At 51.9% G+C, this 25848-nt stretch overlaps 1 protein-coding gene across 2 annotated transcripts; it reads left to right on the top strand.

Moving 5' to 3' along the window:
• Positions 1-25479, top strand: kdm4aa (lysine (K)-specific demethylase 4A, genome duplicate a). 2 transcript variants are annotated; one of them, XM_038276463.1, is made up of 22 exons: positions 1-121; positions 2780-2942; positions 3263-3438; positions 3536-3650; positions 3736-3929; positions 4162-4211; positions 6791-6894; positions 7130-7267; positions 8994-9217; positions 15065-15177; positions 15283-15641; positions 16039-16117; positions 16205-16389; positions 17749-17950; positions 18033-18109; positions 18799-18854; positions 19608-19716; positions 19802-19990; positions 20075-20245; positions 21566-21685; positions 24413-24505; positions 24596-25479. In XM_038276463.1, the coding sequence occupies exons 2-22, from the start codon at positions 2805-2807 to the stop codon at positions 24734-24736; spliced, it is 3033 nt and encodes a 1010-aa protein (XP_038132391.1). In that variant the 5' UTR covers positions 1-121; positions 2780-2804; the 3' UTR covers positions 24737-25479. The 2 variants fall into 2 exon arrangements, with proteins under 2 accessions (XP_038132391.1, XP_038132390.1); XM_038276462.1 differs by having other exon boundaries at positions 16036-16117.
• Positions 25480-25848: the final 369 nt, after the last annotated feature.

Here is a 25848-nt window from a genome sequence, read left to right as displayed (position 1 = left end):
AGTGCGCATGCGCGGCAGCAATAATGGAGGACAGTCTGTGGTGACCGACGGGACCCAGTTTGTTTTCACTCCGTTTCTCCCGCTCCGAGGATTTTCTCCGCTTCTCTGCAGCTCAGCGCCGGTAAGTTAGTGTCTGTCTGGAACCAAGATGGCCGCTGGGTCGGAGGAAGAGTTTGCTCAGAGTTTACTAAGTGGAAAGTCAGCGTCAGCTAAGAGCCTTGTTTGCTAGTAGTTTAGCAGGAGGGGAGGGGGGCAGCTGTCACTGAGGGGCTGGCCAGATGTTTGCAGCTGGATTGGATTGTGGTCAGAGGGTTACTGAGGGCAGAGATGCTTCCTGCCAACCTTTGGAGGAAACCCTGGAGAAGGTCTCCGTTTCTGTTGGTTCTGATGTTCCTCTGAGGGGGGGTTTGTCTCTCTGATGGACCTCAGACCTTCTGGAGATGGTTCTGTTCTGTGGGCTCTGGAAGCTGCTACCAGTGGCAGAAGAAGGTTCCAGAACATCCAGAACATAACACTGCTGCTTCTGATCCAGATCTCTGTGACGTCAACTGGTTTGATGATGCTTGTTCTAACATCTGCAGCTCTAGACCTCTCTAACATCTGCAGATCTAGACCTCTCTAACATCTGCAGCTCTAGACATGTCTAACATCTGCAGCTCTAGACCTCTCTATCGTCGGCAGCTCTAGACGTCTCTAACATCTGCAGCTCTAAGCATATCTAACATCTGCAGCTCTAGACATGTCTAACATCTGCAGCTCTAGACCTCTCTAACATCTGCAGCTCTAGACCTCTCTAACATCTCCAGCTCTAGACCTCTCTAACATCTCCAGCTCTAGACCTCTCTATCGTCCGCAGCTCTAGACGTCTCTAACATCTCCAGCTCTAGACCTCTCTAACATCTGCAGCTCTAGACCTCTCTAACATCTCCAGCTCTAGACCTCTCTATCGTCCGCAGCTCTAGACGTCTCTAACATCTCCAGCTCTAGACGTCTCTGACGTCTCCAGCTCTACACGTCTCTATCGTCGGCAGCTCTAGACGTCTCTATCGTCGGCAGCTCTAGACGTCTCTATCGTCGGCAGCTCTAGACGTCTCTAACATCTCCAGCTCTAGACGTCTCTATCGTCAGCAGCTCTAGACGTCTCTAACATCTCCAGCTCTAGACATCTCTATCGTCGGCAGCTCTAGACGTCTCTATCGTCGGCAGCTCTAGACGTCTCTAACATCTGCAGATCTAGACCTCTCTAACATCTGCAGCTCTAGACCTCTCTAACATCTGCAGCTCTAAGCATATCTAACATCTGCAGCTCTAGACATGTCTAACATCTGCAGCTCTAGACCTCTCTAACATCTGCAGCTCTAGACGTCTCTATCGTCGGCAGCTCTAGACGTCTCTATCGTCGGCAGCTCTAGACGTCTCTATCGTCGGCAGCTCTAGACGTCTCTGACGTCGGCAGCTCTAGACGTCTCTGACGTCGGCAGCTCTAGACGTCTCTGACGTCGGCAGCTCTAGACGTCTCTGACGTCGGCAGCTCTAGACGTCTCTATCGTCCGCAGCTCTAGACGTCTCTAACATCTCCAGCTCTAGACGTCTCTGACGTCTCCAGCTCTAGACGTCTCTATCGTCGGCAGCTCTAGACCTCTCTAACATCTCCAGCTCTAGACGTCTCTATCGTCGGCAGCTCTAGACGTCTCTAACATCTCCAGCTCTAGACATCTCTAACATCTCCAGCTCTAGACCTCTCTAACATCTCCAGCTCTAGACATCTCTATCGTCGGCAGCTCTAGACGTCTCTATCGTCGGCAGCTCTAGACGTCTCTATCGTCGGCAGCTCTAGACGTCTCTGACGTCTCCAGCTCTACACGTCTCTGTCGTCGGCAGCTCTAGACGTCTCTAACATCTCCAGCTCTAGACATCTCTATCGTCGGCAGCTCTAGACGTCTCTAACATCTCCAGCTCTAGACATCTCTATCGTCGGCAGCTCTAGACATCTCTATCGTCGGCAGATCTAGACCTCTCTAACATCTGCAGATCTAGACCTCTCTAACATCTGCAGCTCTAGACCTCTCTAACATCTGCAGCTCTAAGCATATCTAACATCTGCAGCTCTAGACATGTCTAACATCTGCAGCTCTAGACGTCTCTATCGTCGGCAGCTCTAGACGTCTCTGACGTCCTCAGCTCTAGACGTCTCTATCGTCCGCAGCTCTAGACGTCTCTAACATCTCCAGCTCTAGACGTCTCTGACGTCTCCAGCTCTAGACGTCTCTATCGTCGGCAGCTCTAGACCTCTCTAACATCTCCAGCTCTAGACGTCTCTATCGTCAGCAGCTCTAGACGTCTCTAACATCTCCAGCTCTAGACGTCTCTAACATCTCCAGCTCTAGACATGTCTAACATCTGCAGCTCTAGACGTCTCTATCGTCGGCAGCTCTAGACGTCTCTGACGTCCGCAGCTCTAGACGTCTCTGACGTCGGCAGCTCTAGACGTCTCTAACATCTCCAGCTCTAGACGTCTCTAACATCTCCAGCTCTAGACGTCTCTATCGTCGGCAGCTCTAGACGTCTCTAACATCTCCAGCTCTAGACCTCTCTAACATCTCCAGCTCTAGACGTCTCTATCGTCCGCAGCTCTAGACGTCTCTAACATCTCCAGCTCTAGACGTCTCTAACATCTCCAGCTCTAGACGTCTCTAACATCTCCAGCTCTTTGATTCTGAGCAGGTCCTCAGAAAGGGTCCATCATGATGTGTAACCAGCGTCTGCCTCCTTTCCGCAGTCCGTGAGCTTCTGGGAACGCCGTCATGACCTCAGACGCTCTGGGCCCAGCGGCGGATCTCAGGGTGAGGACCTTCACTCCATCCAGAGAAGAGTTTGCGGACTTTGTTCGGTATGTGGCCTTCATGGAGTCCAGAGGAGCACACAGAGCTGGGATGGCCAAAGTAAGCAGACCCTCCTTCACGTGGCGCCATGTGATGATCTCTGTCCTGAGTGGAACACAGAGCGTTTAGCAGGAACCTTAGTGAGGAGGGGCCCCTGTTGTAGACCCTTAGATCCATGGACCTCCCGATGACCCGGTCCATGGATCGCCTACATCTTCTCCCTTAGTTTCGTTTTTATTCGATGATGATGTGAAAGTGTTCAGCATTATTGTCTTCAAACCTTTTTAAATGTTTGTTTGTTGACATGGAAACAGGAACCAGAACTCTGGATGCGAGGGGTTCTGTCAGTCTCACCTGTGCCTGCTGCTCTTCATCATCAGATCATTCCACCTGAAGGCTGGTCGCCCAGGGAGACGTACGACGGCGTGGGGGAGCTGCTGATCCCTGCCCCCATCCAGCAGGTGGTGACGGGTCAGTCGGGCCTCTTCACTCAATACAACATCCAGAAGAAACCCATGACGGTCCAGGAGTTCCAGAAGACCTCCGGCCTGGAGAAGTCTGTAGTCATGGCGACCTGCTGCTTTGCTGTGAGGTAGAAGGGGGGGGGGTGTGCTGCGGTGGGTCTGACTGTCTGCACATCTGTTCACCTCCAGGTTCTGTAGGCCCACATGTGTGGACTCTGAGGAGCTGGAAAGGAGGTTCTGGAAGAACCTGACCTTTAACCCCCCGCTGTATGGAGCAGATGTCAGCGGGACGCTGTTTGACCCAGTGAGTGGCAGCTAAGTTCAACCAGCCTCTGGTTCTGGTTCTGGTTCTCCTCAGGTATCGTTTCCTGTGGATTCTTGTCCTGCAGGACTTGTCTGAATGGAACCTGTCCCGTCTGAACACCATCCTGGATGCGGTGGAGACGGAGGACGGGCTGAAGATCAAAGGCGTCACCAGTCCCTGTTTGCACTTCGGGATGTGGAAGAGCGCCACAGCCTGGCACACGGAGGACATGGACCTGTACGCCGTCAGCTACCTGCACTACGGACAGCCCAAGTCATGGTCAGTAGCTCCAGAACCTCACAGACTCGTCCTTTCTTTGGGAGCTGAAGCTGAGAACAGAGGTTAAGGTTCAGTACTGGACCTGGACCTGAGGTCCTGATGGTCTGATCCATTCGCTGAAAAGTTCCTTTCCAGCTGAGGGACGGTCCTTCTTGCTGATTGGACGCTTGAAGCTGGTCTCAGTGCTGTGCTACTCTGAGTAGATGTCAATAACTGTCTCCATGTCATGCAGGTATGTTGTCCCTCCAGAATATGGCAGGAAGCTGGAGCGCCTAGCCAGAGGTAGGAGCTGAAAACACGTCTTCCTCTGTTATTTGAACAGTTTCAGCGTAATTCGTGTTGGGGAGGGAACTCAGATGTCCGTCTACGGTCCAATCGGCTCAGAGAAAATGAGCAAAGAGGCTCAGATTCCAGCACGGCGACACCAAGCTCTAAACTCAACTGCAGCCGACTGATCAATTAATCAGATGATTTTTTTTTTAGTAATCACTTAACACCAGGACTCCCAGAATCCTGATCCTTCTAGAACTCCCAATGGCCCTCAATTTGACGGGTGACATTTTCCCCAAAGGAACGCATTAGTAGTGATGATGTCATCAACTGAATGGTTTTACTGTGCGATATAAACCCTTTGTAGATATGTAGACCTTCAAATCAAGCCGTAGGGAAGTCATATTTAAATGTCAAATAATTCTGGCTTAAACATTTATATAAATGTACTCTATCAGACCATATTGTCCCAAAATTTTGAAAATTTCTGTTTATAAAAAAAAAATTCTTTCTTAAAATCTGTGTTTTTTTCTCCGTTATCTTCTGCAGGCCAGTTAGTTATTCATCAGCCTGAACAGCTAAATTCAGCCAATCATATATCAACGGTCATCTGTCAATCAAATGTTTTCGGTCATAGCATCTCGATTCATGTGTCGCAGCTAATATACGCAACGGTTGAAATAACACAGGTGTATTGTTGGAGAGCGAATTGTTGGCCATTTCTCATTTCACAAGAACACGAGTGCGGACTCGTGTTCTCGCCAAGTCTGTTCCTGACAAAAACACAGGAAAGTCTGGACTTGGGGAGAACGGGAGCACGCAGAACAGATGCGTACTGATGACATCACCACATACATACAATCTAAATAATAATAAATTATGTCTTTTTTCATTTAGTGGAGAAATAATAATGAACACAGTCAGATAAACACAAATCAAATTAACATTTTGCCAAATAAAACAATCAAATCTCCATCAGAGCCAGTGGTACTTCACACACGGCTATGCAGAGAGAGGGCTACAGAAGGGCTGACGTTGGCACCGGCCGCTGCTGACGTTAGCACCGTCCGCTGCAGACGGGCTGACGTTAGCACCGTCCGCTGCAGAAGGGCTGACGTTAGCACCGGCCGCTGCAGAAGGGCTGACGTTAGCACCGGCCGCTGCAGAAGGGCTGACGTTAGCACCGGCCGCTGCAGAAGGGCTGACGTTAGCACCGGCCGCTGCAGACGGGCTGACGTTAGCACCGGCCGCTGCAGAAGGGCTGACGTTAGCACCGGCCGCTGCAGAAGGGCTGACGTTAGCACCGGCCGCTGCAGAAGGGCTGACGTTAGCACCGGCCGCTGCAGACGGGCTGACGTTAGCACCGGCCGCTGCAGAAGGGCTGACGTTAGCACCGGCCGCTGCAGACGGGCTGACGTTAGCACCGTCCGCTGCAGACGCGCTGACGTTAGCACCGGCCGCTGCAGAAGGGCTGACGTTAGCACCGGCCGCTGCAGACGGGCTGACGTTAGCACCGGCCGCTGCAGAAGGGCTGACGTTAGCACCGGCCGCTGCAGACGGGCTGACGTTAGCACCGGCCGCTGCAGACGGGCTAAAGTTAGCCCAACGTTAGCACCGGCCACTGCAGACGGGCTGGCGTTAGCACCTGACGTTAGCACCAGCCACTGCAGACGGGTTGACGTTAGCACCGTCCGCTGTAGACGGGTTGACGTTAGCACCGGCCGCTGCAGAAGGGCTCACGTTAGCCCTGGCCGCTGCAGACGGGCTGATGTTGGCCCTGGCTGCTGCAGACGGTCTAGGAACACAGTTGGCTGCCGATGCCCTCAGAGCTCCGCTGGTTGCCATGGTCCTCTCAACGCATTAGATTACCCATTAAATCCGTAAATGTGCCATATAGTTAAGCTTAAAGTATAATGTTCTGGCCTCAAAAAGATCTCAAAAAGGAACTTTTTTCAATAACTGCAACAGAAAAGAGAACTTTTAACCTAACCTGGAAGGAGACGGAGGAGACTCATCCACGACCTCCGACACTAAACTCTCCTCCTCTTGCATGTTTCCGCTGTCCATAGCGTTCCTTGACAGCGTCGTTTCTAAGTCACCAATTTAGTGCTACTTGGTCCCAATGGAATTTCCCATTGGGAACCTACTAGCACTAAGTTGCAAACTGGTTAGCAAGATGCTTCCGAACAAACCGGCCACAACCAAACTTGCTTGTGAACCTTCCGCCACAACAATCCCGCCCCCTTGATAATTGACCAATCACATTCCCTTTTTTCACTCGTCGGGCACCACTCGGTCGAATTCAGAAATGCAACGGTTGGAACAGCCGCTTTCCTACGACTTTAAAACCTCCACTGGAAGACGAGCTTCCTGTAGCAGTGGTAGCTCTGCTGTTGGCTCCACCTACTGGTCTGTGGTCCTTTGCGTATCCAGGGATGAATGCACGGTCCTGTTTCTCAGTCAGATGATGGAAGGAGGCCATCACAGTCTAGAGTTGGATGTTTAGACCGGAGGGTCTCCGATGTGCTGCTGTCTAACCTGCTCCTGTTGGGGTCTGGAGGTCTTAGCTGAGATGTTTCCTGCTCCCCCAGGCTTCTTTCCAGGGAACGCCCAGAGTTGCGATGCCTTCCTGGGCCACAAGATGACCTTGATTTCACCCTCCATCCTTAGAAAATACGGCATCCCATACGAGAAGGTAACCCTCTCCATCTTCTCTGTTCTGTGAAATGATTCTGATGGCTGAGTTAGAGGGGTGAGGCTTAAGGCTTCAGGTGATTTCCCTCCGTAGATGAGGGATGAGCTCCCTGTCTATCTGAAACGTGTCTGATCTGCTCTGACCTTTGATCTCTGGGGAACAGGGAAATAACTCTCCTGTTTTTCTTCCGTCGCGTGTTTTTCTTTATCAACTTCATCTTCCCTATCCATGGCAGGTCACACAGGAAGCCGGCGAGTTCGTGGTGACCTTCCCGTTTGCCTACCATGCTGGTTTCAACCATGGCTTCAACTGTGTGGAGTCCACCAACTTTGCCACGCAGCGCTGGATCGATTATGGGAAACGAGCTAAGCTGGTACGTCACATGTCGTCTCCGAAGAGACAACAATAGCCCAGGATGTGAGGATGGAGGTCACCGAGAACGGTGGGACATGGCGCCATGTTCCTCAGAGTTTTCAGTGTTCTTATAAACAGCAGGTTTCACCATGTGAGCCATGGTTGGCGTGCTAGTTTCTGGTTGGCGGACTAACCCTTGGTTGCCATGCTGGCCTCTGGTTGGCAGGCTAACCCTTGGTTGCCATGCTAGCCTCTGGTTGGCAAGCTAACCCTTGGTTGCCATACTAGCCTCTGGTTGGCGGGCTAACCCTTGGTTGCCATACTAGCCTCTGGTTGGCGGGCTAACCCTTGGTTGCCATACTAGCCTCTGGTTGGCGGGCTAACCCTTGGTTGCCATACTAGCCTCTGGTTGGCGGGCTAACCCTTGGTTGCCATACTAGCCTCTGGTTGGCGGGCTAACCCTTGGTTGCCATGCTAGCCTCTGGTTGGCAAGCTAACCCTTGGTTGCCATGCTAGCCTCTGGTTGGCGGGCTAACCCTTGGTTGCCATGCTAGCCTCTGGTTGGCGGGCTAACCCTTGGTTGCCATACTAGCCTCTGGTTGGCGGGCTAACCCTTGGTTGCCATACTAGCCTCTGGTTGGCGGGCTAACCCTTGGTTGCCATGCTAGCCTCTGGTTGGCAAGCTAACCCTTGGTTGCCATGCTAGCCTCTGGTTGGCGGGCTAACCCTTGGTTGCCATGCTAGCCTCTGGTTGGCGGGCTAACCCTTGGTTGCCATACTAGCCTCTGGTTGGCGGGCTAACCCTTGGTTGCCATACTAGCCTCTGGTTGGCAAGCTAACCCTTGGTTGCCATGCTAGCCTCTGGTTGGCGGGCTAACCCTTGGTTGCCATGCTGGCCTCTGGTTGGCGGGCTAACCCTTGGTTGCCATGCTATCCTCTGGTTGGCAAGCTAACCCTTGGTTGCCATGCTAGCCTCTGGTTGGCGGGCTAATCCATGGTTGCCATGCTAGCCTCTGGTTGGCAAGCTAACCCTTGGTTGCCATGCTAGCATCTGTTTGGCGGGCTAACCCATGGTTGCCATGCTAGCCTCTGGTTGGCGGGCTAACCCTTGGTTGCCATGCTAGCCTCTGGTTGGCGGGCTAACCCTTGGTTGCCATGCTAGCCTCTGGTTGGCAAGCTAACCCTTTGTTGCCATGCTAGCATCTGTTTGGCGGGCTAACCCATGGTTGCCATGCTAGCCTCTGGTTGGCAAGCTAAACCATGGTTGCCATGCTAGCCTCTGGTTGGTGTACTAGCCTCTGGTTGGTGGGCTAACCCTTGGTTGCCATGCTAGCCTCTGGTTGGCGGGCTAATCCATGGTTGCCATGCTAGCCTCTGGTTGGTGTACTAGCCTCTGGTTGGTGGGCTAACCCTTGGTTGCCATGCTAGCCTCTGGTTGGCGGGCTAATCCATGGTTGCCATGCTAGCCTCTGGTTGGCGGGCTAACCCATGGTTGCCATGCTAGCCTCTGGTTGGTGTACTAGCCTCTGGTTGGTGGGCTAACCCTTGGTTGCCATGCTAGCCTCTGGTTGGCGGGCTAGCCTCTGGTTGGCGGGCTAGCCTCTGGTTGCTGTGCCCTGGTTCATTTACAATCTCTATTTCTGTGCTTTTCATTCGGCACTGACCCAGTCTGTATTAAGGCTGACTGACTTAAAGCTGTCCAGTCTATATTAAAGCTGTGAGATGTTTTATGTGTTGTTCTGCAGTGTTCCTGTCGTCAAGATACAGTGAAGATCTCCATGGATGCGTTTGTGCGCAAGTTTCAGCCTGAGCGTTACGAACTGTGGAAGGCAGGAAAAGACGACGCACCCATCGACCACCTCAGACCGACTCCAGAAGCGGCTGAGTTCCTGGGGAGAGAAACCAGCACAGACATCTGCAGAGAGGAATCGCCTAAGGAGCCATCGTCTCCTGCCAAACAGGACCGGAGGTCTGGATCTAAACTCTCTCTGCTGTTTCAACCCAAACCTCCTCCAGTGCCTCCGTCAGTACAAACCAACCAGTGACCAGGTCACTTCACTGACCGGGACGTCACTTTTCCAGGTCACTGCACTGACCGGGACGTCACTTTTCCAGGTCACTGCACTGACCGGGACCGTGACGTTTGCAGGTCACTGCACTGACCGGGAGCGTGACGTTTCCAGGTCACTGCACTGACCGGGACGTCACTTTTCCAGGTCACTGCACTGACCCGAACCCTGACTTTTCCAGGTCACTTCACTGACCGGGACCGTGACGTTTTCAGGTCACCGCACTGACTGGGACGGTGACATTTCCAGGTCAGTGCAGTGACCGGGACCGTGACGTTTCCGGGTCACTGCACTGACTGGGACGTCACTTTTCCAGGTCACTGCACTGACCGTGACATGACTTTTCCAGGTCACTGCACTGACCGGGACGTAACGTTTCCAGGTCACTGCAGTGACCGGGACCGTGACGTTTCCAGGTCACTGCAGTGACTGGGACCGTGACGTTTCCAGGTCACTGCACTGACCGGGACCGTGATGTTTCCAGGTCACCGCACTGACCGGGACGTGACGTGACGTTTTCAGGTCACCGCACTGACTGGGACGGTGACGTTTCCAGGTCACTGCACTGACCGGGACGTGACGTGACGTTTTCAGGTCACCGCACTGACTGGGACCGTGACGTTTCCAGGTCACTGCAGTGACCGGGACCGTGACGTTTCCCGGTCACTGCAGTGACTGGGACCGTGACGTTTCCAGGTCACTGCACTGACCGGGATCGTGATGTTTCCAGGTCACCGCACTGACCGGGACGTGACGTGATGTTTTCAGGTCACCGCACTGACCGGGACCGGAACGTTTCCAGGTCACTGCAGTGACCGGGACCGTGACGTTTCCCGGTCACTGCAGTGACTGGGACCGTGACGTTTCCAGGTCACTGCACTGACCGGGACCGTGATGTTTCCAGGTCACCGCACTGACCGGGACATGACGTTTCCCGGTCACTGCAGTGACTGGGACCGTGACGTTTCCAGGTCACTGCACTGACCGGGACCGTGATGTTTCCAGGTCACCGCACTGACCGGGACCGTGACGTTTCCCGGTCACTGCAGTGACTGGGACCGTGATGTTTCCAGGTCACTGCACTGACCGGGACCGTGATGTTTCCAGGTCACCGCACTGACCGGGACGTGACGTGATGTTTTCAGGTCACCGCACTGACTGGGACGGTGACGTTTCCAGGTCACTGCACTGACCGGGACCGTGACGTTTCCAGGTCACTGCACTGACCGGGACGTGACGTTTCCAGGTCACCGCACTGACCGGGACCGTGAAGTTTCCAGGTCACTGCACTGACCGGGACGTGACGTTTCCAGGTCACCGCACTGACCGGGACCGTGAAGTTTCCAGGTCACTGCAGTGACCGGGACCGTGACGTTTCCCGGTCACTGCAGTGACTGGGACCGTGACGTTTCCAGGTCACTGCACTGACCGGGACGTGACGTGACGTTTTCAGGTCACCGCACTGACTGGGACCGTGACGTTTCCAGGTCACTGCAGTGACCGGGACCGTGACGTTTCCCGGTCACTGCAGTGACTGGGACCGTGACGTTTCCAGGTCACTGCACTGACCGGGATCGTGATGTTTCCAGGTCACCGCACTGACCGGGACGTGACGTGATGTTTTCAGGTCACCGCACTGACCGGGACCGGAACGTTTCCAGGTCACTGCAGTGACCGGGACCGTGACGTTTCCCGGTCACTGCAGTGACTGGGACCGTGACGTTTCCAGGTCACTGCACTGACCGGGACCGTGATGTTTCCAGGTCACCGCACTGACCGGGACATGACGTTTCCCGGTCACTGCAGTGACTGGGACCGTGACGTTTCCAGGTCACTGCACTGACCGGGACCGTGATGTTTCCAGGTCACCGCACTGACCGGGACCGTGACGTTTCCCGGTCACTGCAGTGACTGGGACCGTGATGTTTCCAGGTCACTGCACTGACCGGGACCGTGATGTTTCCAGGTCACCGCACTGACCGGGACGTGACGTGATGTTTTCAGGTCACCGCACTGACTGGGACGGTGACGTTTCCAGGTCACTGCACTGACCGGGACCGTGACGTTTCCAGGTCACTGCACTGACCGGGACGTGACGTTTCCAGGTCACCGCACTGACCGGGACCGTGAAGTTTCCAGGTCACTGCACTGACCGGGACGTGACGTTTCCAGGTCACCGCACTGGCCGGGACCGTGAAGTTTCCAGGTCACTGCAGTGACCGGGACCGTGACGTTTCCCGGTCACTGCAGTGACTGGGACCGTGATGTTTCCAGGTCACCGCACTGACCGGGACGTGACGTTTCCAGGTCACCGCACTGACCGGGGCGTCACTTTTCCAGGTCACTGCACTGACCGGGACGTCACTTTTCCAGGTCACTGCACTGACCGGGACGTCACTTTTCCAGGTCACTGCACTGACCGGGACGTCACTTTTCCAGGTCACTGCACTGACCGGGACCGTGACGTTTCCAGGTCACTGCAGTGACCGGTACCGTGACGTTTTCAGGTCACTGCACTGACCGGGACATGACGTTTCCCGGTCACCGCACTGACTGGGACGGTGACGTTTCCAGGTCACTGCACTGACCGGGGCGTCACTTTTCCAGGTCACTGCACTGACCGGGACGTCACTTTTCCAGGTCACTGCACTGACCGGGACCGTGACGTTTCCAGGTCACTGCAGTGACCGGAACCGTGACGTTTTCAGGTCACTGCACTGACCGGGACATGACGTTTCCAGGTCACTGTAGTGACCGGAACCGTGACGTGATGTTTTCAGGTCACCGCACTGACCGGGACAGGAACGTTTCCAGGTCACTGCAGTGACCGGGACCGTGACGTTTCCCGGTCACTGCAGTGACTGGGACCGTGACGTTTCCAGGTCACTGCACTGACCGGGACCGTGATGTTTCCAGGTCACCGCACTGACCGGGACGTGACGTTTCCCGGTCACTGCAGTGACCGGGACCGTGACGTTTCCAGGTCACTGCACTGACCGGGACCGTGATGTTTCCAGGTCACCGCACTGACCGGGACCGTGACGTTTCCCGGTCACTGCAGTGACTGGGACCGTGACGTTTCCCGGTCACTGCAGTGACTGGGACCGTGACGTTTCCAGGTCACTGCACTGACCGGGACCGTGATGTTTCCAGGTCACCGCACTGACCGGGACGTGACGTGATGTTTTCAGGTCACCGCACTGACTGGGACGGTGACGTTTCCAGGTCACTGCACTGACCGGGACGTGACGTTTCAAGGTCACTGCAGTGACTGGGACCGTGACGTTTCCAGGTCACCGCACTGACCGGGACCGTGACGTTTCCAGGTCACTGCAGTGACTGGGACCGTGACGTTTCCAGGTCACCGCACTGACCGGGACCGTGACGTTTCCAGGTCACTGCAGTGACTGGGACCGTGACGTTTCCAGGTCACCGCACTGACCGGGACCGTGACGTTTCCAGGTCACTGCACTGACCGGGACCGTGACGTTTCCAGGTCACTGCACTGACCGGGACGTGACGTTTCCAGGTCACCGCACTGACCGGGACCGTGACGTTTCCAGGTCACTGCAGTGACCGGGACGTGACGTTTCCAGGTCACCGCACTGACCGGGACGTGACGTTTCCAGGTCACCGCACTGACCGGGACCGTGACGTTTCCAGGTCACTGCAGTGACCGGGACGTGACGTTTCCAGGTCACCGCACTGACCGGGACGTGACGTTTCCAGGTCACCGCACTGACCAGGACCGTGACGTTTCCAGGTCACTGCACTGACTGGGACCGTGATGTTTCCAGGTCACCGCACTGACCGGGACGTGACGTGACGTTTCCAGGTCACCGCACTGACCGGGACCGTGACGTTTCCCGGTCACTGCAGTGACTGGGACCGTGATGTTTCCAGGTCACCGCACTGACCGGGACGTGACGCGACGTTTCCAGGTCACTGCACTGACCGGGACGTGACGTGACGTTTTCAGGTCACCACACTGACCGGGGCGTCACTTTTCCAGGTCACTGCACTGACCGGGACGTCACTTTTCCAGGTCACTGCACTGACCGGGACCGTGACGTTTCCAGGTCACTGCAGTGACCGGAACCGTGACGTTTTCAGGTCACTGCACTGACCGGGACGTGACGTTTCCAGGTCACTGCAGTGACTGGGACCGTGACGTTTCCAGGTCACCGCACTGACCGGGACCGTGACGTTTCCAGGTCACTGCAGTGACTGGGACCGTGACGTTTCCAGGTCACCGCACTGACCGGGACCGTGACGTTTCCAGGTCACTGCAGTGACTGGGACCGTGACGTTTCCAGGTCACCGCACTGACCGGGACCGTGACGTTTCCAGGTCACTGCAGTGACTGGGACCGTGACGTTTCCAGGTCACTGCACTGACCGGGACCGTGACGTTTCCAGGTCACTGTAGTGACCGGAACCGTGACGTTTCCTGGTCACTGCAGTGACTTGGACCGTGACGTTTCCAGGTCACTGCAGTGACTTGGACCGTGACGTTTCCAGGTCACTGCAGTGACTTGGACCGTGACGTTTCCAGGTCACTGCAGTGACTTGGACCGTGACGTTTCCAGGTCACCGCACTGACCGGGACGTGACGTTTCCAGGTCACTGTATTGACCGGAACCGTGACGTTTCCAGGTCACTGCACTGACCGGGACGTGACGTTTCCAGGTCACTGTAGTGACCGGAACCGTGACGTTTCCAGGTCACTGCAGTGACTTGGACCGTGACGTTTCCAGGTCACCGCACTGACCGGGACCGTGACGTTTCCAGGTCACTGCAGTGACTGGGACCGTGACGTTTCCAGGTCACCGCACTGACCGGGACCGTGACGTTTCCAGGTCACTGTAGTGACCGGAACCGTGACGTTTCCAGGTCACTGCAGTGACTGGGACCGTGACGTTTCCAGGTCACTGCAGTGACTGGGACCGTGACGTTTCCAGGTCACCGCACTGACCGGGACCGTGACGTTTCCAGGTCACTGCAGTGACTGGGACCGTGACGTTTCCAGGTCACCGCACTGACCGGGACCGTGACGTTTCCAGGTCACTGCAGTGACTGGGACCGTGACGTTTCCAGGTCACTGCACTGACCGGGACCGTGACGTTTCCAGGTCACTGTAGTGACCGGAACCGTGACGTTTCCAGGTCACTGCAGTGACTGGGACCGTGACGTTTCCAGGTCACCGCACTGACCGGGACGTGACGTTTCCAGGTCACTGTAGTGACCGGAACCGTGACGTTTCCAGGTCACTGCACTGACCGGGACGTGACGTTTCCAGGTCACTGTAGTGACCGGAACCGTGACGTTTCCAGGTCACTGCAGTGACTTGGACCGTGACGTTTCCAGGTCACCGCACTGACCGGGACCGTGACGTTTCCAGGTCACTGCAGTGACTGGGACCGTGACGTTTCCAGGTCACCGCACTGACCGGGACCGTGACGTTTCCAGGTCACTGTAGTGACCGGAACCGTGACGTTTCCAGGTCACTGCAGTGACTTGGACCGTGACGTTTCCAGGTCATCGCACTGACCGGGACCGTGACGTTTCCAGGTCACTGCAGTGACTGGGACCGTGACGTTTCCAGGTCACCGCACTGACCGGGACCGTGAGGCTTTGATCTCACTGCAGGAGATTCTTGAGCTTCAGGTAGAACGGCTGAGTGGAGGGGTTCCGCTCTTTACCTGTCGAGCCCAACAAGTCCTAACATGTCCTCTCTGACGTCCTCAGCTCAGATCCTCAGAGTGAGGGAGAACGTCCGCCTCCAGCCATTCAGACCTCTGAAGGAGACACGGGTGATGTGGAGGTCAAGGAGGAGCCTGAGAAGAACGCTCCCTCCCCAGGTAAAGACCTGAACTCTCCTCCGTGTCTCTGTCTGAAAGTCAACCAGCTGGTGACCAGATCACGACGTGAACCAGTTGCCATAAAATCTGTTGTTTCCGACACAGCTCAGCCTGAGCCAGAAGCTCAGCAGGAGAAGCCCAGCAGGGCTCAGCCCAAAGGCTCCTCTAGAGCCGCCAACAAGAAGACCTCCAGCAGACAAAGCGCTGCGAGGAAGGAGAAGAACGGAGGAGCGGCTGCAGATCCTGGTCCTCCTGAGCCTCTGGAAGGCGATGGGGAGGGCAGAGTGGAAACCAGTGGTGTTCCAGTGCACAGAGCGTTCCAGAGGACGCTCAGCCCGGCCGACGTCCTGCACGTCCACAGCTACGCTAAAGGAGACTACGGAGAAGAGAACCCGGCGCTGGAGGAAGGCCGGACCACGAGCCACGAGGGTGAACAGGGGGACCAGCTGCCTGTCAGCAGAGAAGTGAGTGGCGTTAGCATCATCATCATCATCATCATCATCCTGTTGGAGGAGCCGTCCTTCACCCTGGGCAGACGCTGCTTTAGTGACGGTTTCACCATCAGCTGAAGGATAAACACCTTCAGCTGCTCCATCCCATCTAATCTGACAGACAGGCCGGCCCATTGGGTAATATAAGCCACCCTCAGGGGGCGCACACGAGTCAGACGTCTCCCATAGGATCAGGAAGATGCTCTTTTCTGCTCAGTTTTCAATTAAAGTTGTAAATTCAGATTTTCTTTAGTTTCATTTAGTGTTTTTTTTTAGATTTAGCTCTTGTACGATGTGAATGCACGTCTATTTATAACTTAATCTCAGCTGAAGGTTTAATCCTGCGAGGGGGGGTTCTGTCCCCCAGCAGGCGTTGGCCCCCTGTGCAGACCTGGAAGGTAACCTGGAGCCGCCGCCCCAGCCCCACCATATGGAGGAGGCCATCAGAGGTCTGTCCTGACGCCAGCCAGTCGCTCCCCCAGCATGTCTGACTCTGAGCTTCAGCGACGGGATTCTGATAGTTTGATCTGCCTTAGATGCTGTGGAGGAGCTTCCTCCAGCGGAACCAGCCGGACCAGAAGGAGAGGACTGGACCAAAGCTGTGGTCCAGCTGTGGCAGAGCAGTCCTCCTGACCTGGACAAAGAGAGGGAGTACAACCAGTACATGGGCTCCAGACCTCCCTACTGCTCCATCTGCATGCTCTTCCAGACCTACCAGCAGGTCAGCACGTAATGGAGATGTTTCCTGTGTCAGCTAACCTAATAACACGCTTTCCACAGGTCCTTAAAATCCTTGGAATATGATAAAAAAATAAGTTCCAGGCCTTGAAGTTTTGAAAACCAGTTTTAGTCCGCGAGGCAGACACCCTGTCTACTTTTAAAGGAATAGTACACCCAAAACATGATTAGCCTTCATTTTCTACTCACCTCCATGCTGAACAACACTCTGGAGTACTTTTTTGATATCTCAAATGCATCTGGAGATCTGGGAGGCTTCTTGCTGTCTGCTGACATTCAAATAATGGAGGTCTATGGCGCCCGAGGCAGAAAGGTCCATAAAAGTCCACAAAAAACGTGTCAATATTCCTCCATACTGCTCGTCCAATGTATTCCAAGTGTCCTGAGTGGGTAGCGTCCATAATTTACTCGAAACGAAGTCATTTAGAATGTTTTTAGAGCATAAACAGTAGTGTATAGGATTTCCTGAAAGCGCGTTCACGAGTCTACGGAAACCGCGGCAGACCAAACCAGATGAAAGTGCGCATTCAGCGTCTGCTCTGCTGATAATGCAAGCGTAGAAGAAGAAATGTGCTGTTTACCTGTGCAAAGAAAGAAACAAGGAAAGAAAAATGTCTGAGGACTTCAGTGTTGAGGAAGAGCATGAGTTCTTTGCCGAGCTGAATGCGCTGGTTTGGTCTGCCGTGGTTTCCGTAGACTCGTGAACGCGCTTTATGGAGGAATGAGCAGTATGGAGGAATAATGACACGTTTTTTGTGGACTTTTATGGACCTTTCTGCCTCGGGCGCCATAGACCTCCATTATTTGAATGTCAGCAGACAGCAAGAAGCCTCCCAGATCTCCAGATGCATTTGAGATATCAAAAAAGCACTCCAGAGTGTTGTTCAGCATGGGGGTGAGTAGAAAATGAAGGCTAATCATGTTTTGGGTGTACTATTCCTTTAAGGCTAGGCTTAAAACTTTCCTTTTTGATAAAGCTTCTAGTTAGAGTGGCTCAGGTTATCCTGATCTATCTCTATAGTTCTGCTGCTATAGGCTTAGACTGCTGGAGGACATAGGGACCCCTTTTTCATCATTCTGCTTCATTCTATCTCTATTCTCCCACTCTGCAGAATCTGTTAGTTCAATCTCTAACGTTCTGCTCTCTCTGCTTTTTCTCATAGTAGCTTCATCTGGTCTGTTCCTGTTTGGCTTTGACTCCATCCTGGAGAGAAATATCAGCTGGTTTTCCCTAGATTCCATTGCCTTGATGCCATATCTTGAGATGCCATGATGTGAATTGGTGCTATAGAAATAAACTGAATAGAATTTAAATGTAAATTCTAATAATGTATGTCCCCAGATGGATCGCTCCAGCAGAGACAGTCCTGTGGTGACGGCTGGAGGCCAGAGGCGGACCAAACCCCTCATCCCTGAGGCTTGTTTCACCATCACCACAGAAGAAGACGCAGAGAGCGAAGAACACGCCGCCTCGCCTTATTTAGAGGAGGATGGAACCAGCCTCCTCATCAGCTGCACGCGCTGCAGCGTTTGGGTCCACAGCAGTCAGTACCCCTGCTTGGTTCTGATCCACCACATGGCAGGCTGCGTGTTAACCCCCCCCCTCCCCATCTTTCTCATATCCAGGCTGTTACGGCGTGAACCCGGTCTCTGTGAGCCCGCAGTGGAAATGTGCCCGCTGCAGGGCCAACGCCATCAACGAGGTGGGTCTGTGTTCATCTCCCCCTGCTGGTTGGGCAGGAGCCGCTGGGCCTCAGAGGAGCCGCTGGGCCTCAGAGGAGCCGCTGGAACTCAGAGGAGCCGCTGGAACTCAGAGGAGCCGCTGGAACTCATTCACAGTTTCCTGTTTTATTCCATGTTGTCTCTTTGCTGATGAAGCCCCTCCTTTTTCTGTTTCCTCTGTGTTGGAGGAGATTTTTGTTTGATCCACTAGTTGCCTCCACAAGGCGGCGGTGGCGGCTCTGCGCCGCAGGATCACCACTGTGTTGGTTCAATCTGGCTGACTGAGCTGCCCCCAGATAATCCTTCCTGACCCCCCCCCCCCCCCCTCAGTCTTTCTGTAAAGTGCCGATCGGCTCATAGAAAATGAATCTGCTGGCAGGAACCCGCCCGCATGTTTAGTTTCTTTAAGCAGATCTGGCAGTGGAACCAGTGTTAGTGACCATCACTGGAAACTGGCTGGGGCCTGCTGGCTGCTGAAAGTGGACTTTAGAAGGACTGAGGTAGAATTCTAGATCTGCTTTGACGGGCAGCCATCTTGGCTTGGATGATCCTGAAGTCTGTTCTTCCATCTTTGTCTGATTCCTTCATAACTTTGATGAGAGAAAAGAAAAAGGTTCTGTTTCCATCTCGGTTCAGTCTAACCTCTTTATGGATGTTGTTCTGTTTGCAGAGCTGCTGTCTGTGTCTGCTAAGGGGCGGAGCCTTGCATAAAACCACCAATGACAAGTAAGTTCCATCTGTGTGAGCAGCAGCAGAACACGCCTTGCTGGTCAAACCTCCGGGTTTTAATGTTTTATGGTCCAGTCCACCCAGAACTTTGCAGTTCTTCTCATGTTTCTTCGTCCCCAAACTGACCTCCAGCAGAACCAGGCTCAGTGTGAGCGGCCATCTGCTGAGGCCCACTGGGGTTCAAGGAGACAGAAGCAGACATAGAAAAAGAAGCATAGATACAAAAGGCAACTGGCTCCACAGGAATGAAGCAGAATGATGAAAAAGGGCTCCCTATGTCCTCCAGCAGTCTAAGCCTATAGCAGCAGAACTATAGAGATAGCTCAGGATAACCTGAGCCACTCTAACTAGAAGCTTTATCAAAAAGGAAAGTTTTAAGCCTAGCCTTAAAAGTAGACAGGGTGTCTGCCTCACGGACTAAAACTGGTAGTTGGTTCCACAGGAGAGGAGCCTGATAACTAAAAGATCTGCCTCCCATTCTACTTTTAGAAATTCTAGGAACCACTAGTAAACCTGCAGATTGAGAGCGAAGTGCTCTGTTAGGAACATCAGGAACAATCAGATCTCTGATATGACGCATCAGAACCAAACCCGACCCCTCCCACCTGACAGTAGGTGGCGCCGGCTCAGTCCAACACGCCCCAGACTCCTCCTACTGTTTGTTAAGGAGACATGTCCACCATGGCCGCCGTAAATGTCCAGAACCTTAAGAACCTCCTCCACCGATGACCCAGAGCTGTTTGTTTATAGGTGGGTCCATGTTCTGTGTGCCGTGGCGGTGATGGAGGCCCGCTTTGTCGACGTGACCAGGAGAAGTCCAGTGGACCTCAGTGGGATCCCTCTGCAGAGATTCAAACTGGTGAGTGTGCAGTTCCCAAACCAGCCTGCAGGGGGGGCAGCAGGCCCATCAGAACCCCTCTGACTGCTGCTGTTTTCCTCCACAGAAATGTTACTACTGTAAGAAGCGGGTGAAGAAGGCCTCAGGCTGCTGTGTCCAGTGTTCCCACGGCCGCTGTCCCACCGCCTACCACCCCACCTGTGCCCAGGCTGCCGGGGTCCTGATGCAGCCGGACGATTGGCCCTTTGTGGTCCATGTGACCTGCTGTCGGCACAAAGGTCCCGCCCAGATCGAGGTGGGCAGCCGCTCTGCCGTCTGTCGCTCGTTGAGGCGACCCGGTCGGCATTAACGGTTCTGTTTTGGACTTCTGCTGCTGCAGCGCAACAAGGCAGCCATGCATGAGCTCACTGTGGGTCAGAAGGTCATCTGCAAGCACAAGAACGGCCGATACTACCAGTGTGATGTGGTGCAGCTTTCCAAAGAGACCTTCTATGAAGTCAACTTTGACGACGGCTCCTTCAGTGATAACCTCTTCCCTGAGGACATCGTGGTAGGTTCTGCTTCTCTCAGTCCAGGGCAAACATCTAAACTCCAGCATCACAGAAACTCTATTTTATTAGTTTGGGATGTTAGATAAACTCTGCTAAAAAAAATAAAGGGAACACTTCAACAACCGAATACTACTTCCACCAAATCAAACTTCTGTGAAATCAAACTGGTCACTTAGGAAGCAACAGTGATTGATAATCAGGTGGAAAATATTGGCAATTAGCAAAACCCGCTCAGTAAAGGAGTGGTTCTGCAGGCAGGGAAAACAAGCTCACATTTATCCTCAAACGGCATCCATTTATCTGTCCTTTGGAAAGAAAGACTCCAATTATTTCGAAGAACCATAAAAAAAAAACGTGGCATCTGTACAACATTTTCTAGGGATTTATACCGATGCCACCCCCCACCCCCCTCAGTGGTCATTTACGTTGGACATTATTGTCCGAAAGAACAAGTAAAACTACAAAATAATCCTATAGTTATTGGTAATACGATCAGTTTTCATAAACTTTTTAAAGTTTCAAGTTAACCTGCTTGCTAACAGTGCAAAATGCTTGTTCCCGCGGGTGAAGTTGACTAGCGACATTCCACCATATTCCAGGGGACATGAGGGCATACCAAAGCCGTACATCCCAAAAACAGAGCGTACAATTTCTTATATTTTACGTAAAAGACGTACAATGTTTGCCTGTATGTATTGCTAGCTAAAAGGCTGCTGCAGAATGACCTCCAGCAGGCCACAGATGTGCCTATGTCTACACAAACAGAAGCAGACTCCATGAGGACGGTATGAGGGCCCCACGTCTTCTCAGCCCAACACCGTTCAGGACGCTTAGCATTTTACCAGAGACCAGTGAGATAGGCTAATTCTGATGCTTTGTGTGTGACTCCTAATCCAGGCCTCCATTGGTTATACTTTTAAAAATGTTTTTTGTGTAATTTTGTTTTCAGCACATCCAGGTTCATACAAAACAAAGAATTCAATAGTTTATCCACTCAGATCTAGGATGTGTTAATTCAGTGTTAGCAGTTTATTCCACTTAGAGTGAAACAGCTCAGTATTTATATCTTGTCATTATTATGGCTCAGTGAGAATGAAACTCTACATTTAATGTCTCTGAACCTCCTGGTCTCATGCGGCTAATAAACGAAGGGTTCCTCAGTCTGGATCAGTGGGGGACCCTGAACTCTGGGCTTCGATATTAAACCATAAACATCCAATCATGTCTTGGTGTGGTGTGTTTTTTTTCCCGGTTAGCTGAAAAGGTGTCAGATTAATTGTTCAGTTTTTGAAACCTAACAATTAATTTCTTTTGCTCAGAATCGAGACTGCTCCCAGCTTGGCCCCCCGCCGCAGGGAGAAGTGGTTCAGGTGCGATGGACCGACGGGCTGGTCTATGGGGCCAAATTCGTGGCGGCTCATGTTATTCAAATGTACTTGGTAAGTTGTTCTGTTCCTCTGTGCTCTTCTGATCTGGGTCTAAAAGGGTTTATTTTATTGGCCTTCATACTATATAGAATGACTTTGTTATGATTTAAATCATCAGCCACTCTAGGTTGGTTAATAGGATATTTAATTAGATAATGTTTTGAACATGGCTGTGTGTTAGAACAACAAATGAAAGTCTGAATGGAGTTTAAATCCTGTCAAACATCAACTCTGCACACATGGAATAAATTATTAATATAAATAGTTTATTAACTAAGATCATTCAGCCCCTAGAACTAAACTAACCCCAAAGGAAGAAGCGACTATGAACAAAGAGGAAGGAAAACATGGATGGAGGGAGAGAGTTTATGGCCAAACACTGTAGTCACAGCTCTGTCATCTCATGGAAATGGAAATATGTTGTCATTGTTTTCACCTTATGTTCATACTACAATATCAAGACAAAATGTATCATATAATGTAAAATAATGATAATCCTGCAACGCCTTTAGATAATCTGATGAAATGGAGCTTTTCAAATAAATAGAACAGAATGAAATTACCATTAAAAACTGTTTGGATGCAACATTTGTGAGATCTTTAAATAATGTGTGAGATTTCTCTCCATGGTTCTTCATCCGTAATACAGTTTTAGTGCCACGGAGGTAAAGTCTCCTAACCTGTATGAAGCTGGTTCCTGTTTTATCTGTTAAGCACTTAAAAACAATCACAGCTGTACAGAAAAAAAATATTACATAAAACATGGGTAAAATTTACACAATCAAATCAATAAAATTGGGTAAAACATATAAGAAATAAAAGATAAAAACTTTATAAAATAAAATAAAGCTCACTGTTTAGCTAGGTGTTAAAAGCCAAAGAGAAAAGGTTCATTTCTGATGAGATATTTAAAGTTAGTGTTAGAAGAGGCCTGATGTGCTGAAGGAGGCTATTCATCGAGCATGGCACAAAAAAACAACAGATTGGTGAGATCATCGACGATGCATGATGACATAAACTGCTGCCAGACGCGCCTCAATGGTTGAAGCAAAGCAGCCGCCATCAAGCAGAGACTGGAAAAAAGCCCAGAACAGAGGAAAGATTGGACATCTCATGTACAGGCTTTTGTTTTGGTTTTTAAATACATTATGGGCCCGTAAAATATGTAAGGTTATGTGACTATTGCAGTCAAAGTGTTGATATTAAAAGTTGTAAAATCAAATCAAAACTTTAATTAAAAACAAAGCAAAAAAAAAAAAGAATAGAGGAAACCTGGCAGGAAACTGGATGATTATTGCAGGAAGAGCATCAATTAGAAAATCTGTTGTTCTTCTCTCCACTGGAGGGTTCCCTAATTCTCAATATGGTCCACCTAAGTGGGGCCAGACACCAAGTCAGCCCCCCAGGGTCAAACACACGTCTAAGACATTGATGGTTGGGGTGGTGTATCCGCCTCCTTACAGCCTCCAAAGCAGTGGGAACCATGCTAGCAATATCGGCACCAAACGGCAACAACTTGTTAGCCTCGTGAGACCATCCTGATCTCGCGAGCTTTCAAGATTTCACTCGCAGATCAGTCTGGAGACTCTCCCTTGAAGAAAATTTGGAGCCGTTCACCAAACGAACGTCCAATCAGCGTTGGCTTTGAGGCGGGTTGAGGTGTGACGCAACGAGAAGCGCGACAGTTCAGTCTAAAGAACATGGCGGCTTCAGCCGATGAAACTAGCGTTAGCGTGGCTATCGAGCAAGTTTTATCGGAATTACAGAGTATTTCTTCACTGAAAGAAGAGCAAAACACTGCTCTGGAGGCTTTTCTCAGAGGAAAAGATGTTTTTGCTCTTCTCTCGACTGGTTTCGGCAAGAGTAGCCTGGCCAAAATTACTTCAACAGAAGGTTTCCAGATGGATATGCGGTGCAAATCCATCTGGTTAATAACTTGTGTCCCTTCTAGAAAACCTTCTGTAGAGTCGGTGAGGTCGGTGGGAGCAGTGGAAGACTACAGCAGAACCTGATGCCAGGAAAAGCTAGCACATCATGGCAGCCCTGTTAGGGAATACCACAAGGGCCAATGAGTCAACTCCTCAATGGCGAACAGATTCTCCTCCGCCTCACCAAAGCGGTCCCAGAGCCTGACAGCGCACAGTGAAGGGCCTGGTGGGAGTGAGGTGGATAGATCAGGAGGTCCCTGGACACTTTCAGAAGCCCCGTCAATTTTGTATGTCCGTTTTGGTTGACGTGGTAAACAACAGATCTGTTTTCTGTCTGAACCAGCACATGCCTTCCCTCCAGACTGTGCAGAAACATCTGAGGGCCCTGTGCTCGGCCCGCACCTCCAACACGTTCATATATTGGGTGAGCTCCCATCAACCCCAAGGACCACACAATGCCACACAGATAGAGCCCCCCCTTGGACAAATAAGTCCTCTCTCACCATGGGGCCAGGCCATAATGGCACATCTTAAATGCCAATAAGATGCAACGCTGTCCTTTCCCAAACAAGGATCCAAAGTGGTGAGTTCGTAGAGGCCGTTTTTCTTCCATCTGCTGAGGAGTGTGACAGTCCAGCCAATGCTGGCCTTTATCACAAGGATTTACAGTAAAACTCATCTTTGTTTGATCGGGTGTTGGTTGAGTCGATAACGTGTTCAACGTCTCAGATCATTTCTCCTGCATCTGACAGACAGTAGGTGGAGATGGTTGGTAGGTATAAAACTGATGTACTGCTGTTCCAACCTGCAGGTGGAGTTTGAGGATGGCTCTCAGCTAACTGCCAAGAGAGATGACGTCTACACTCTGGACGAAGAACTTCCTAAGAGAGTCAAATCCAGATTGGTGGGTGGAGCTTGACCTGGGTGGATGGAAACAGGTGCAGTAGATGAATCTGCAGCCATGTCTCAGTTAACCGTTTCTCTCCTCCTGCAGTCCAAAGCCTCAGACATGAGGTTTGATGGCATCTTTGAAGACAATGAGATCCTCCAAGAGTCCAAGAGGCAAAGGGTGATCAACTCACGGTACCGAGGGGACTACATTGAACCTGTGATTTACAGAGCCATCATGGAGTAGAGCCGCTCTCCTGGTCCAGCCACCTTACTCACCAGCAGTTCTTGTGCACCTTAACCTTGCAGCTAGTCCCAGACATTGTAGCAGCAGACGGCTTCTTCAGGACTCGCAGGGACAGATTTTAGTCCCAATGCTTCTTCTCTGCTGGGCTCTGATGGTGAAAACAAGCTTGGTTACATTTTTTAGCAACTCCAAATGTCATCAATCAGGGACCAGATGACCCATAGAGCAGAGAACATAGAGATGTTCTATGAAACCAGCCTGGCTGGGTGGTTTCTGGGCGGATCCTGTCTTTCTGGGACAATCAGTGAGGCTCAGACCTTTGGAGACGATGGCAGGCAGCACCTGTGGACCATCGAGGTTCTGCTGAGGCGCATCCGGGTGATACGCCAAACCCTGCTGCTTACAGGTCATACTGGTTTGAATAAGATCAACCGAGGCTTCATCTTTAGATGTCCTCTCAGTAGAGCAGCTGTGACCCGACCCAACCAGCTCCTCCTTCAGGGCGGGGGGCGGTACTGCAGCTGCTGTCCCACGTTTTATTAAATCAGAGAAAAAAAACGGATAAATCTTATTTATTGTAAAAGTTTTATAAAACTTTATAAACTAGGCGAACCAGTCCAGGTGAACCAGAGCCTGGACTGAAGCGTTCCTGAGCTGCTCCTCTGAAAGCTCTTTCCTCTAATGATTTTTAGAAACCAACACTTGCTGTTTTATAAAAAGTGTTTCATAATTCTGAAGGTTGGAGCTTAGCATTGCAGGCTAACTAAGAAGCCAAACGACCCCCATTCCAAAGGGGGGGACCCGTTCATCCGTTTCTATTTGCATGTTTTCTAAACTAAAACCAGGCTTTGTTGGGCTGCTGGATAAAACCTGGAACTAAACGCTATTTCTGACATTTTGAATTTAAAAATCTTCCTGGATGGAAGAGAAACGTCTTCAAACAGGAAACAAAGTCCAGAGGTTTGATTTTTAAATTTTTCGGAATGTTTGAAATTTAGTCGGCTCTCCTGAGGTGTTTGTAGGCAAATCCTGCAGTTGAAGCAGAGCTAGGAACGATTTAGCAGAACCTCGAGCACTGCGCGTGTGCAAATAAAGGAGTTCTTCTTCTTCTT

Source organism: Cyprinodon tularosa, unplaced genomic scaffold (genome assembly GCF_016077235.1).
Source record: "Cyprinodon tularosa strain WSP-4 unplaced genomic scaffold, ASM1607723v1 ctg1247, whole genome shotgun sequence".
Classification (NCBI taxonomy): domain Eukaryota; kingdom Metazoa; phylum Chordata; class Actinopteri; order Cyprinodontiformes; family Cyprinodontidae; genus Cyprinodon; species Cyprinodon tularosa.
The sequence above is the reverse complement of the archived record's forward strand: the minus strand, read 5'-3'. Positions and strand labels throughout refer to the sequence as shown.